Here is a 14,458-nt window from a genome sequence, read left to right as displayed (position 1 = left end):
CTGACCCTCTGCGTCTCACAGACCTGCTCCGCCTCAGCAACCAGCTCAGGATGTTAGGGATACTGCTGCTGACCTCCTTTGGAAAGCGCTCGGATATCTATGGATGAAAAGTGCTAGATAAGAGCTAGAGATTATTGTTATCCAGGCCTTCAGATCATTTCAAAGTAAAACCACGTTGCCTCTGGTCTCCCAAGGAAAAGAAAGGCAAGTCCCATAACAGAGCCGAGGCAGCTCGCAAAGCCTCCGCAAGAGAGTCTACAGGCCTCTGTATCAAAGGATGCAGGTCACCGTGTCTTTATACTAGGAGCAGGGAACGCATGTTACCCCTGCAAAGGAGGCAGGAAAATCTAAGGTGCCACTTCCCTCTCTCCCTAGAGGGAACTACGCCACAAGTCTCTTGCTCCAACAAATTCAGACATGTTAATTTGTTTTTACTATTTAAAAAAAAAAAAAACCCACGCAGACTTGAGGGCTGATCAGAAGGGCCCTGGAAAGTGAAACCTGCTGCTCAGCCACAGGACAAGATTTGCACATCCGGTGCACCAGTGAACCCCCGGGCTGGTCTGGAGAGACCACACCTAAAATCTGAGCATTTAAGCCCTGTGATCCATTCAGATCTTGGGCTGTCTGCTGCCAAGGGGACAGGACAAAGACCCACCACACAGTCATCAGACGGTTGTGACCTTCAGTCACTAACAAACAGGGGGTGGTTTCATTGTTCAGTGACTGAGCCGAGCTGTGAGAAGGGGGTTCCCAGCTGGGGCAGGGATGTTTGCAATTAGAAGTCCTGGGGGAATTACAGCCCATGGATGGGCCATAAAACAATCAGCTCAATAACACGCAACATCCCTGTGCTGCTTCTGCCAACATCCCAAGTGAGCAGGGCAGCCTGGAATGAATCCCTCCTGCCTCTCACGGAGCGCAAGCCCATACCGCTGCCACGAAACACCGCGGCCCTGGAAACCACACATTTCCCACCTCGAATTCTGTCCCTCTTCACAGAGTTAATAAAAGAACCTTTGCCGAAGATCTAACGAGGCAAGAACTGTGCAGCTTGTAAAGTGGCTAATTCCCTCCCTGTTTAAATAGAAACAGGATCGCAATAGCCCCCAGGGTTCCCTCCCCTCCCCCGCATGGAAATACAAGGAGGGGGAGAAACTCATCATAAGCCTCATGGCTTCATTAGATGCCCAGGGTCCCTACATGTTCCGCTGCAGTCTGCAGGGTAGAGGAGGTAGCAGAGAAGTTGGGATAAAGAGGGCAGAGTGCAGCCGGCAGCCATGGTTCTGTGAGTAATCAACCCTCCAAAGGCAGCTAACCCTACAGCTCCCTGCAAGCTCCCTTCCACCCTCGCCAGACAGCTTGGCTGGGCCAGTTACTGCGCTGCCAGCTCCTGCCTATGTTCCTCCACGGCCCCTGGGACCAGAGTACCCAGCAGGCGGTAACGTAGCTTCAAGCGGCAATAGCTTTCCCCGGGTTTGAGGGGAGATCGCGCACTGTTCAGAGAAAGGAGACAGCACAAAGCCCAGCGGGGCGGTGGGGGGGGGGGTCCTTCCCAGCTCCTCCCCCAGCCGTACAATTTTTTCCAAATGGCTGATGAAGCGCACAGAATTTCTGCAGACGGGAAAGCGGCTGCCCTGGGTGCAAGGGGTCTCCCAGGCAGCCACTTCCCCGGCACATGGGCCCAACACAGCTCTCAACAGGGTTTTGTTATTTCCCTGCTAAGCACAACTTGATGCACATCTGGCGGTAGCTGGGCAGAGGCCAGGGTAACACAAGGCTGCAAGAAAACAGCGGGGGACTTCACTCGGTAGCCATCTGCAGAAGCACCAGTTGGACCAGAGCCATCCCACTAGAGCGCCCCCCCCCCCCAGGCTATTTATCCCTGTGCATTTACCTTCTTCCCGCTCTCTGAGGTGAAGCTGTGCGACGAGTGACTCCGGAGGCTCCCGCCGCTCAGATCCAGCTGCGGTTTCCAAACGTCTCCGTTGTCGCTGCCAGGCGATTTGGCTGGCGACGTGTTGGAGTTCACGGGGATCCCGGCGTGCACGGGGATCCCGGCGTGCACCATCTCCTCAGTGCACGTCAGCCGCAGGCTGCACAGGTACTCGTCCGTCTCCTTATCCACCACCAGCAGGCGGGTCTCAGACTCCATTGCTTTGATGCGCTGCACCACCTGGAAGGGAACAGAAAAGGGAAGAGAGATTTAGCCGGGCAACTGCAAACCAAACTACACGATCCACAACCCCCAGGCCACTCTCCCCGATGCAGCCGCTCCGCAAGGACGGGGTCTCAGCACTCTTATAACGAGAATCTTTCCTAGGAACTGATAACCCGCCCCCCCCCACACACCCACCCCTCTCTCTCTCATATTCCCCAGGGTGCTGAAATATTTGATTCTCTCCCCCCACACACACATATAGTTATGAAAGAAATGATCTGATTCTGTGCCTTCATCCTGGCTTTGTGCTACCAGACAACAGAGCTGAGGAAAGCAAATGACAGCTAAAGGGGCTGAGGATGGGATCTGGGGTCCGTCACCCCTAAATCCTTGCTCAGAATCTAGCTCAGGTCAGTAGGGAATGAATTGCTGTCAGGAGATGGTTTGGGGGGGTGGGGTTTGGCTGGGTTTTGTTCTTTAAACTGAGGGACCTGATGAAAGGAGCTGGCGGAATCCGGCCAAGCTAGTGAGAGGAAGGACAGGTTGGAGGTGGGAACGGGATGCTTGGGACCTAGTTTCTACTCCTGGCTCTGCCACAGCCTCCCCTATGCCCTTGGGCGAGTCTCTCTGTACCTCAGCTCTGCCACCTGTACAATGGGGTAACAGCTCTGCCCTCCTCACGGGGGAAGGATAAATACACTGATGCCTGTGAAGTGCTCGAATACTATGGTGACGGGGCCAGATAAGTTCATAGACAGGGGCAGACAAGACTCCACCCGACAAAGCCATCCAAACAGCTATCAGCTGGTCCCTGTGTGGTGATCTCAGAGGACAGACTCTTATAGACTGAGCATCACTTGACCTTCTACCGGGGTCTCCTGTTTAGGGCAGGAGGGGCAAGGATATTGCTGGGAAACTTGCCCTCCAGCTGGAGCGAAGCCGTCCGGGCTCCGGATGCTGATAACCCCCAGATCCTTTTGAACAGTATGATCACCTAGCCAGTTAGTCCCCATTTTGTGGTTGTGCATTTGATTTGTCCTTCCTAAGTGAAGTAATTTGCCCTTATCTTTATTGAATTTCATCTTGCTGAATTCAGACCAGTTCCCCGATTTGTCAAGGTCATTTCGAGTTCTAATCTTGTCCTCCCGAGTGCTTGCAACCCCTCCCAGCTGGGTGTCATCTGCACATTTTATAAGCACTCTCTCCACTCCGTTATTCAAGTCATTAATGAAAATATTGACTAGTACCAGACCCAGGACTGACCCCTGCGAGACCCCACTAGTTACGCCCTCCCACACTTCCCTAGTTTGTTTATGAGAACGTTATGTGGGACTGTGTCAAAAGCATTGCTAAAAAATCAAGATCTATCATGTATACTGCCTCCCTCCTATCCACCAGGCCAGTAACCCTGGTCTGGCATTTTGTTCTTGACAAATCCATGCTAGCTATTCCATATAATCCCATTATCATCCAGGGGCTTCCAAATTGATTTTTTAAATAATTTGTTCCAGTTTCTTTCCAGGTTTCGAAGTTAAGATGACCAGTCTATAATTCCCTGGCTCCTCCTTGTTCCCCTTTTTAAAGATGGGCAACCATAGTAACCTTTCTCCACTCCTCTGGGACCTCATCCTTTGTCAAAGATAATTACTAATGATTCTGAGATTGCTTCAGCTAGTTCTTTAAATACTCTAAGATGAATTCCATCAGGCCCTGTGCCGACTTGAATACATCTAACTTATCTAAATATTCTTTAACCTGTTCTTTCCCTAGTTTGGCTCGCATTTCTTCCCCTCTGTTGTTAACGTTAGTTGCCTTGCATATCTGGTCACCATTAGCCTTGTTAGTAACGACTGAAACAAAACAGGCATTAAACACCTCAGCCTTCTTGATGTCATCAGTTATTAGCTCTCTTTCCCAAGTATCAGAGGGGAGCCGTGTTAGTCTGGTTCTGTAGAAGCAGCAAATAATCCTGTGGCACCTTATAGACTAACAGACGTTTTGCAGCATGAGTTTTCGTGGGTGAATACCCACTTCTTCGGATGCAAGCAGTGGAAATTTCCAGGGGCAGGTGTGTATATATAAGCAAGCTAGAGATAATGAGGTTAGATCAATCAGGGAGGATGGGGCCCTGTTCCAGCAGCTGAGGTGTGAAAACCAAGGGAGGAGAAACTGGTTCTGTAATTGGCAAGCCATTCACAGTCTTTGTTTAGTCCTAAACTGATGGGTGTTAAATTTGCAGATGAACTGGAGCTCAGCAGTTTCTCTTTCCCAACTAAGTAGAGGTCCTCCACTTTCCTTTGTCTTTCTCTTGCTCTAATGTATATAAAGACCTTCTTCTTATTGCCTTTTATGTCCCTTGATAGGTGTTTCTGAGTTTGTCCCTACATGCTTGTGCTGTTCTTGTGTACTCCTCCTTAGCAGGTTGTCCATGTTTCCACTTTTTGTAGGATTGATTTTTGAGTTCCAGGTCATTAAGGAGACCCTGATGAAGCCATATTGGCCTCTTCCTATACTTCCTTCACATCGGGATAGTTTGCAGTTGTGCCTTTAATAGACTCTCCCTGAGAAACTGCCGGCTCTGCTGAACTCCTTCTTCCCCTTATGGTTTCTTCCCAGGGAACATTACCGACCAGTTCTCGGAGTTTGTTAAAGTCTGCTTTTTTTAACTCCGCTGTCCTTATTCTGCTGCTCTCACTCCTTCCTTCCCTTAGAATCAGGACATGTATCATTTCATGATCATTTTCACCCAAATTGCCTTCCACCTTCAGATTCACTACCAATTAATGTTTAACCTGCCTATGGCCTGCAGCTTCAGTTGTTCTGATCAGGGTACAGGACATGTTACAATCACCAAGGTTACAAGTGACAAACAACCCCATTGCTCAATTACCTAGCATACCCCAGGCCAGGTCACAGAACCTGCATCCACAAACAGAAAACAGCCCGATGAGAAATGTATAGACTGCAGACACAGCTGCTTGTCCCTGCACCAGCGAATCCGCTGCGCATCAAAAAATCATGTCACTCTCTGCATTGTCTCGTATCTGGAGGCAGCACGGCCGGGGCTCCCATCCATAACAAGGAGCCAGCCTGAGGAGGAGCTACCCAATCAATCCCCAGAAAATCTCTGCTGCTCCCTTTCAGATCTGCTTAGACACTTCATCAGACTCAGCTGCTCAGAGAAACTGGAGAAGCCGGGACAGTGCACATGAGCTTGTCCAGAGATAGAATTAGTGACAGAGAGACGGCGTGGCAGGCAAAGCATGGGGAGGTGCCACTCCAGCTGATCTGCTGGCTGGTGTGGAATTAGGGGGCAGGGTCTGGCCAGCCCCCATCCAATCCTGGTTGAGAAGATGGCATTATCACTGTTATCAGCAGGGTTCTCACTGCCCTGCATCCGTGCAGTTTATCTTAAAGCCTCAGCTCCCAGAGGTAACGGATACCATGAGAAGATCAGCTTTCATTCACAAAGTTTCAGCCCTTCTGGCTGCAGAGAAAAGACAAGGAAGCATTGGCCAAGTGCACCCAAAAGGTTCAGAAAGCAGAAGGCAAATTAAGAAGAACATAGGGTGACCAGACAGCAAGTGTGAAAAATTGGGACAGGGAGTGGGGGGTAATAGGAGCTTATATAAGAAAAAGACCCAAAAAACGGGACTGTCCCTATAAAATCGAGACATCTGGTCACCCTCGAAGAACACAAAGTTCTTTAAAAAAATCTCATGATTTTTTAGGCCGGACTTGTGATTTTTAAACACTCAGCACCACTCTTTGCATGAGAGTTGAGGGGACTGTAGACAGATCACTTGGGGACAAGATCAGTCTTCTGCTCTGCGTTTGTACCATACCCAGCCCAATGGGATCCTGCGTAGGGCCTCTGGGCACTATTGTAACACAATTAATAGCCAGCAGAGGGAAGGGGAGCTCTGGTCACTTTGACATTTTGATCATTTTCAAAGGCTCGCGCGGAGTTCCTCGCTTCACACCTCTCCTGAAAGGGCACGGCAGCATTCCCTAGTCTGCTCTTGACCTGCCAGAGCCGACAGGGAAGCACCTTAATAACTACGGGGGTGGCAGAACTCTGTCACCACAGCCAAGCTCAAAGGAGATATTTTCCTGTCCAAAAAATCCACTGTATCGTAAGTGCTTCTGTGCTGCCCAATGCACAGGCTCCAGGGTGACCTTTTGTCCGAGTGTGACAGATGCTCTGTACAGTGCAGGTCAGACAGAACGGCAGATGGCCGAAAGGTACTGTGCTCCACTGCAGCACAGAGCCAGAGCCCAGCAATTAAGGAGTTAACGCTCTAATGGGGCGAGATGGCTGTTCTGAACGGTCAGATTGTGTCACACCTTACAGCTTTTTTCATAGGGAGTTCAGTGTTGGTGAGAGGTGCGAGCCCTCTGCTTAGCCAGAGAACAGGTCCCCCACGAGCAGCATTCAGGTACGCTTCCTCACACCCCCTTCCCCAGCAGTGTCTCTCGACCGCACACACAAGTAAACATCCTCTGTGGTCCACTCGCTCACTGCCAAGACCGACAGCAAGAGACCCACATGGTGCTCATTGTGACTGGGGTTTCTGCAGGCATTCAGTGATGGGACTGAGGCCTGGTCTTCTCTAGAAAGATATGGTGAAGATACGGGGAGAAAACCACACCCCTGACTGACATCCCTATGCCGACATAACCCACAGCGTAGATGCAGCTATGTCAACAGAAGAAGTTTCTACTGATGTAGCTAATGTCATTCAGAGAGGTGAGGTTCCTACACCGACAGAAAAAAAACCCATCCGTCAGTGTAGGCTGCATCTATGCTACAGTCTCCATAATGTAGACATACCCTGAGACCACAGGTCAGTGAGTGTCACTAAACCACCATTACCTGGGCAGTCACTTCCACTCACTCCCAACCTGGACTAGACGGGAACCAAGGACCTTGTGGTGAAAGATTCCACTTGACCTTCAAACTCTCAATAGCCACTCTGCCCCACCGGGCCTTTCACCTTGAAATCTGAGCCCCACCAGACAGCCGCTTCCAAAAGAAAGCTATGCACTGGTCTAGCAGACAATCCAATGCTCTGGTTTCTAATCTAAGCTCTGACACTGATGGTCTAGGAGGACTTGGGCAAAGCACTGCACTCCCGTTCCCTTATCTGTAAAACTAGGGTTATAATAGTTACCTACCTAACGTGAATGTGGTGAAGAGCAACAGACTCCAGATGTTAGAGGTGTAAGTGACCTATTATTCTGCTGGTTTCTCTCCCCAAGACCTAGTTGGGATTGTTCCCTATAACACAGTTTCTAGAACTTTGCCCAGTCTAGATTTAAACATCTCAAACAACAGGGCTCTCACCCCTTCCTCAGGGAGAGGCTTCAACCACCTCAGAGACCTCACGTCTGCCTCAGCATCGTTATAACTAGAAAGCACATGAAAAATCAGGAAAAGAAACATCCTCTCACTTCTGCTCATCATTATGTGCCCAGCCAAAGAAGCTGTTCCTGGTGTCAAGGACAGCATTCACAGGCAGCCACCCCTACTACCCACCCCCACAACGATGGGCTAGCAGCGTGAGCATTGAAAGCAATCGCTCCATGTCTGCAGTCTATGCACGTGCCTTATAGAAGGCCTAACAAACAGACTTGGCTTATTATGCATCTGTGTAATTATGCAACCTTCAGTAACATGTTGAAGTGCCCCTGCAAAGAAGAGAAAGGCTGGAAAGGCTCACAAGGGGGTGTAGTGATGCCCGGTCACCAGGGCTCCAATGGTGATGTTTGCCATGGCGACCTCCCCCACACTTAGCCCTCCTTGCAGAAGGGCAGTTCTAAACGGGCTCTGTTAAAATTACACTGCACGGTGACAGTCTATGTCCCTTTTCCAATGATTCCTCAGTTTACAGCTCAAAAGAGGCTACTCCAGCTGACACCGCTGCAACCTCAACCTGGGGTCTAAACACCGAGGAGAGGGGGACTCAACAGGCAGCCGGCAGCCAAATCCGGACTGCCAGACACTTTTGAACCAACCGCAAAATCTTTTCATTTATTTACTTATTATCGTTATTGTTATTGTGGTGTGAAAAATGTATCTCTGGCGTCTGGATCTTGACCAAGAAATCTGGACCTTGACAAAAAATAACTGAGTACCTCTGATCTAGGAGGTTCCTCTCTCTGCCCATATTAGCATGGCCGGTGTTAGCTAAGGAGGGCGGGGGGTAGAGGACACCCAGGCTTAACCAATTATCAGGTGTTACAACTACAACTTGCCTTGTCTACACTAGGATTTTAACCTGTGTTAGTCAACACAGCAGGGCGAGCACATGTTACGTTGCCCGTCCCACAAACACTGGGAAGCAGGCTGCAATTTTGCAATGAAGACAGGAGCAAAGCACCTTGAACCTACTTCCTATGTTTGCTCTTTCTGCTTGCTTTAATCTACAGTTAGAAAAACAACGGAGGAACAAATAAATACAATCAAATGTCAACAGCTTCTGCTTCCTGAGCATGCAACAAAATTATGAACAAACAGGGGAACCCTCCTTTGCAAAAGGCTCTTTGCTACTGGCATTTCAGATGCAGGTGTAAATCGGTTATTAGCTCCAAGGCTGATGTCCCTAAGAGAACAGGAAAAGCCAAGCAGGATCCGACCAACCGTTCACCGAGTCCAATATCCTGTCATCAACAGAAGCCAATGTCCGATACATATCGTGTAACATTCCCACAATGTACATCGTTTTTCAGCACTTTGTCATGGAGGAAGTTTTCTCCTGACCACGAGAAAATTACCAACTTATTGTTCTGAAGTATGAGGGTTGGTAGCCCGGCCCTTTGTAACATTATCCTAGCTAATGTGACTGCAGATGCTAACTCGGTTCATATAAATGTTGAATCCTTCTTGGCAGATGCTAAGCTATCTGCGTTAGTAATACCCTGTAGCAGTGAGTTCCAGAGGTTAATTATGCCTTGCTTAGAAGAAAACGTGGAGAGGATGAAATGTCTCTAGTTTCACTTGACCTACACAACCGAAAAGCCCACACATTTCATACATGAAATTGATGCCTCAGCAATGTTGAATCAGCCTTCACTGTCACATCAGATTTTAGTATATAAAGTCTTCACAATTTTCTGGCGTGAAACACCGCTCTGTAGGTAATAAGAACACCCTCATCCACTCAGCAATTAGAACAGAGCAATCGATGTACCCTGACTCCATTCCAAATATAACTGGAAGGGCAAGTGTTACCTTTTGCAGAGAGTGCTCAGGTCCACAGCATTGGCTTAATTAACGACCAAACAATAAAAGCCAGGTCCTGGCTGGGTGTCAGTTACACAGCACTTTAATGGCGTTATCACTGCTTGCAGCACACCTGGGGATGGCTCTGTATCTGAGCAAATCAGTCAGTCATTCCATATCTTTAGGACCCACTGTTGACAACTAAAAACTGAGACCCACTACTTCCAAAGTGCTGTTGGTTCCATGAAGCATGCAGACGACAGATCACCATGCTGCCCGCAGAAATTATTACAGGAGGCGCCTGCCATATGCTCTAAGCTACTAAAATATTCAACCCTGCAGTGCCCTGAAAACTAGACAGACAAAGGAACTGCCCAAATGGGACTCGAAAGCGCCAGGCTCTTGAAAAGCAAAGAGATCTCCACTTCCAGCTAGAAGCTGCTTGTTTCTGGCCATTATTTTTCCAAAGTAAATTGTAGTGAATTCAAGTATAAATTATGTAATAATAATAATTATTGTGAGCATTTATACAGTCTTTGCATCAGTAGATGCCGAGGTACTTTACACAGGTCAGTAAGCATTACTGACTGCACAGGGCATAACAGAAACACAGCAAGGAGAAGTGGCTTGCCCATGGTCAAAAAGTGAGTCAGTGGCAGAATCAGAAATAGACCCCAGGTCACCCGATTCCCAGTACCATGCTCAGAATCACAGAATCACAGGACTGGAAGGGACCTTGAGAGGTCATCCAGTCCAGTCCCCTGCACTCAAGGCAGGAGGCAGTATTATCTAGACCATTCCTGACAGGGGCTTATCTAACTTCCTCTTAAAAACCTCCAATGACAGAGATTCCACGACATCCCTGGATAATTTATTCCAGTGCTCAGCTACTCTGACAGAAGTTTTTCCTAATGTCCAAACTAAACTGCCCTTGCTGCAATTTAAGACTATTGCTTCTTGTCCTATCCTCAGAAGCTACTTTCTGCTGGAATCTGTTCACCTACAACTCAGTGTCTGACTATGTCACAGCAATGCCCTGACCATGTCATAACACCCTTTGCTCTTTCCTACCTTGCCTAGCCTTGGCAGGGACATAACACGATTATTGCGCGGTTAGATGTCATCCATACAGACAAGACCAACCATGCTATAACACACTGTGTCGTTGAAACTTACTAGGGTACACCGGATGCCCCAGCACGGTAAGATAATGTTGCTGTGTAGAGCAGGCCTAGGACTGTGTGGGAACCTATTTTACTGTAATACAATCGGGGATATTGCAGATTATGTATTCCTTATGCCACCCAATCTTAAACCAAACATTGCACCCTCGATAATCTGTATGTTATTCCCTGATAACCAGAAACTTCTATGCTTAAACTCTGTACTGTTCACTTTTTCTTATCATCATCTTCATAAATTTTTTAAATCTACTGCTGGTCATCTGGCAAAGGGAAGCTTTTAAACAAACATTCAGAGGGAGGATCACCCTCCTAGCTTCGCCGCCCGCCCCCGGCCCCCAACTTTAGCACATTCCTGAAGACACCTTCCAAGGAGCCAGGGGAGCAGGGTAAAGTAGGGAGGTTTCAGGCATATGTAGCAGGCTCCATGCTCCATTTGAAGAGTCAAGGAAAGACTCAGCAGGCTTAGAGTTCTGGTCCTTGTCCCAAGAGGGATCTTACCCCCAATCAACTGCTTATCTCCGTGTGAATTACTCTATCCACCTTGTGGTACAGGGACCATCACCCAAAGAGACAGACTCTTTCCATCACGCTAGCTTCACCTGGAAACTTCCCTGGGAAATCCAGCAGAGACTGGGAAAGCTACTCAGAGTCTTATCGTAAATACACAAGCAGTTTTAGTGCCCAAACTGGCCACTGACAGATCCCCAGAAGAAAAACAACACCTGGGCAACCCAATTCAAAGCTGCTAGTGTAGGGCTCTACATTTGACAGCTAAATAAAAAGCCTTGTTGCTAGACTGGACACAGCACTAGGAAATATACTGTAGGGAACAATCCTGCACTGGCAGGGGAGGAGGTGGGTTAGATGTGACTTGATAGGACTTTCCCGACTTTAACCTCTCTGAATATAAATACATAAAAAGTGGAGGCAGCAGGGGGCATGTGAACCATTGGAATTACAGGAAACAAGTTAATGACCCAACATCAGGGCACCTCATTCCACCAGCAGGCGACACAGACACAGCAGATGAAAAGCAGGTGCTAAGGATTATTAACAAAAACTTTCCATGTCACTCTGGCTTCCCCACGCCCAACCTCCAGCTGAAACCCACTAGCAAACAGCTGGACTACTCAGCCCCACATTAACTGTCACCTGGCGGTCCCTCTTGTTCCAGCTCTCGAGTGGGACAAGCAGAGGGATCCAATACGAGTTAGACTCTGTTCCAGGGCCCACCGACAGCCCATCTGTCCATGTGCAGCCCCTGACCCCAGCACCCACCCACGGACAAACAGACCATCCCCAATTCCCACAGACAGACCGTCCTCAGGAACCCCCTGCCCAGCACCCACCCACGGACAAACAGACCATCCCCAATTCCCACAGACAGACCGTCCGCAGGAACCCCCTGCCCAGCACCCACCCACGGGCAAACAGACCATCCCCGCCCCAGCCAGACCCACACCCCCCCGCCCGAGACCCACACACCCACGGCGGGAGCCCTGCAGACCTGGTGGTGCGTCTCCTTCTCCACGTTCACCCCGTTCACCTCCACCACCCGGTCCCCAGCGCGCAGCGCCGCCGCCTCGGCCGGGGAGCCGGGCTCCACTTTGCGGATGAACTGGCCGCTCTTGCCCTTCTCGCCGTGCAGGTGGAAGCCGTAGCCGCTCTCCCCCTTGATCATGTGGCAGAGCCGGGGCTTCAGCTGGTCCTTGGCCATGGCGGGGGCTCTTCCAGCCGCGCGCAGCCGGAGCTCCCCGGGGGAACCGCGGTGCCCGGCCGCCGAGCCCGGAGCGCCGCAGCGGGAGGCGCAGGGCCGAGGGACCCCGGCTGGCTCAACAAGTGGCCGCAGCTCCGGGCCCCGGGGCGGGGCGGCTGGCGCGCTCCCTGCCTGCGCCTCCCTCCGGGCACCTGGCGAGACGGGGCCCCTTACGCGCGGAGAAGCGCAGAGGCAGGAGCCAGGCTGCGAGGAGAGGAGGCGGCGGCCGGGCTGCTGCTGCTGCTGCCGCCGCCGAGCGGGGCCATGCTGCGTCCTCCGCCCGCCTCTGGGGTCCCCTGCACCAGCCCCCCCGGTGCCCGCGTGCGCCCCGCTCGGCCCCTCCGGCTCCGGCGCACCGACTGGGCTGCAGACCCGCGCTGCTGCTCCGCGGCTCTGACTGCTCCGGCCCCTGCCGCTGTTACTGGGGCTGCAGCGCCTCCTCCCCGCTGCTGACGGCTCCAAGTGACATTGCAGCCGGGGGAAGAGCTTGGAGGCCAGATGTGACCATGGCACCTCCCCCTGATGCAACCCAGAACCTTCCAGAGCTGGCTGGGGGGGGGGTTATTATAGACTCCCCCCAAAACATAATCCAGCCACATCCCAGCATAGACCTCGGGGCAGAGGGAAAGCTGTCCTCTGTCTCATGCTCTTTGTGGTCTCTGTGTGAATTGGTGCTGGTCCCGTCCCATGGGACGTCAGGGAGGGGCGCACAGGAACACCGCTGGTAGGTCCCCACCTGGGTCATGTCAAATAGGGGTGCAGGGAGGTCTGGCTGGGTCACCCTCTTTCCAAACCCTAGTGAGTTCTTTGCTGATCACACCAGGGGCCCAGCTAATCACTGAGAATTGGTGAAAACCACTTGGTGAAGGGCGTGCTTAAAACTAGTCTTTATTTCATTCCAGCCCTTTGGCAGGTGTCAAAGTGCCACCCAGAACCAGTTAAACCGATCCAAGAGGGAAGCCAGCTGGCTTCAGTGCGATTCCAGAGCCCAGGGAGTGAATCAGGCGTAAGGGCAAAAACGGTCCAGTGAGCGAGCAGGACAAAGAATGGGAGGATAGGGGTAGCCGAGCCCAAGAGCATGAGTCCCAAAACTGGTGGTGAATAAGTAATTAAAATAATGGATTTGCAGGGTGATTTCCCATTGGATTTTAGTGGGAGTTGTTGGATCAGCCCTTAAAAACAGCCAAGATGGGACTCTGCCTGGTCTTTGCCGGGAGAGAGCTCCCCAGCCCATTCCAAGCTAAGGCTGGTGTTTGACCCCCCCATGAGATGCAACAGCACCTTATCCCCACCTGGCTGGTCTCTGCACTCAACCTCACACCTGGAAAGGGCCTGGGGCTGTAGGCTGGCCAGACAGCAAGTGTGAAAAATCAGGACAGGGGTTGGGGGTAATAGGTGCCTATATAAGAAACAGCCCCAAATATCAGGACTGTCCCTATAAAATCAGGACATCTGGTCATCCTAAGGGGCTGTAGCTTACTTAAAGGTTTCTGCAGGGCTGGGACCATGGTTCTGTGTCATGAGATGGTGCTGAACAAGCCCAGGGCTTGAAAGCAGGTGCAGCTGAAGTTTCCTTCTGGTCATATACTAAGAGCATCTCTTTCCCAGGCCCTATTTATGTGTCTATCATTGAGACAAGACAGATTTCTTCATAGGCATTCAGACCCAGTTCCTCAAAGGTATTTAGGCTCTTAACTTCCATTGATTTCAGTGCAAGCAATAGCCCAATTACCTTTGAGGAATTGGGACAGATACTACAGTGATGAAGGGCCTAGCAGTGGAAGATAGATAAAGAGATTCCTCATATCTATGCAAGTGTCTATCTAGGAATAGATGACATTATTCTTCTATATTAAGACTGCCAGTCCAGATCTCATATCTAACTTAAGATCTTGCTGTAACTGTAAGAGGAAATAATGTGGCAATGAATATTGTTCTGATCAAGTCTATAGTAGGCACATAATTCCCTTAAATTGAGGTTCCTGATGCCATCAGCCTGAAAGGAAACAAGTGCAGCTGATTTCAGTTCCCAAGCTTCGTGATCAGCCCCTCATCGCTCTATTTGTGGTGAGAATTTTAACCTGTGAAGTGCATCAGGCCTGTGGCAATATGCCAGCTGTCATCAGCCCATG

General features: G+C 50.3%; 1 protein-coding gene across 1 annotated transcript in view; it reads right to left on the bottom strand.

The window, feature by feature from the left end:
• The window catches only part of SLC9A3R2 (SLC9A3 regulator 2), a 98,920-nt gene extending 86,076 nt beyond the window's left edge, over window positions 1-12,844 (bottom strand). The window contains exons 1-2 of the mRNA XM_039492747.1: window positions 12,078-12,844; window positions 1,898-2,176 (exon numbers count right to left, since the gene is read on the bottom strand). Coding sequence (XP_039348681.1) covers window positions 1,898-2,176; window positions 12,078-12,287 — 489 coding nt within the window. The 5' untranslated portion in view covers window positions 12,288-12,844. The remainder of the gene's footprint in view (window positions 1-1,897; window positions 2,177-12,077) is intronic.
• Window positions 12,845-14,458: the final 1,614 nt, after the last annotated feature.

The sequence above is a fragment of the Mauremys reevesii genome, linkage group 10 (genome assembly GCF_016161935.1).
Source record: "Mauremys reevesii isolate NIE-2019 linkage group 10, ASM1616193v1, whole genome shotgun sequence".
Lineage (NCBI taxonomy): Eukaryota > Metazoa > Chordata > Testudines > Geoemydidae > Mauremys > Mauremys reevesii.
This window is presented reverse-complemented; position numbering and strand designations above follow the sequence as displayed.